Source organism: Eurypyga helias, unplaced genomic scaffold (assembly GCF_000690775.1).
Source record: "Eurypyga helias isolate BGI_N326 unplaced genomic scaffold, ASM69077v1 scaffold7698, whole genome shotgun sequence".
NCBI lineage: Eukaryota > Metazoa > Chordata > Aves > Eurypygiformes > Eurypygidae > Eurypyga > Eurypyga helias.
In genome coordinates, this window is record NW_010268895.1 from 28539 (window position 1) to 28887 (window position 349).

Genomic DNA, 349 nt, shown 5'->3' on the forward strand with positions numbered 1-349 from the left:
CGCGCCGCCCCCGCCGGCCGCGGCCCCCCCCCCGCCGAGCGAGGCCGGGATGCACACGGCTAACGAGGATTCGCGCTCAGTGTCCGCGCCTCGGCGAACCCCTTCACAAACAGGGCTTTGTTGTCTCCACCTACCCCTAGAGCTACGAAAAAGGGTGAGAAAAGCCCAGATGCAGTCATTCCTAAAAAAAGCCCAGATCCAGTCATTCCAAGCCCCTTCCCTGAAGCAGCCTTACTTCTGCGTGCCCAGCGCCTTGATGACCGTGGAGAGGAGCCGTCCGTCCTTGGCCGTGACCTGCGTGATGTACTGCGGGCGCCCCACGGCCGAGTCCGCCACCGACTTGGAGAGG

General features: G+C 64.5%; 1 protein-coding gene across 1 annotated transcript in view; it reads right to left on the reverse strand.

Moving 5' to 3' along the window:
• Positions 1-345, reverse strand: part of MARCH2 (membrane-associated ring finger (C3HC4) 2, E3 ubiquitin protein ligase) — a gene marked incomplete at its 5' end in the record, with an annotated part of 22045 nt that extends 21700 nt beyond the window's left edge. The window contains one exon of the mRNA XM_010157904.1: positions 236-345. Coding sequence (XP_010156206.1) covers positions 236-345 — 110 coding nt within the window. The remainder of the gene's footprint in view (positions 1-235) is intronic.
• Between the last annotated feature and the right edge of the window lie 4 nt (positions 346-349).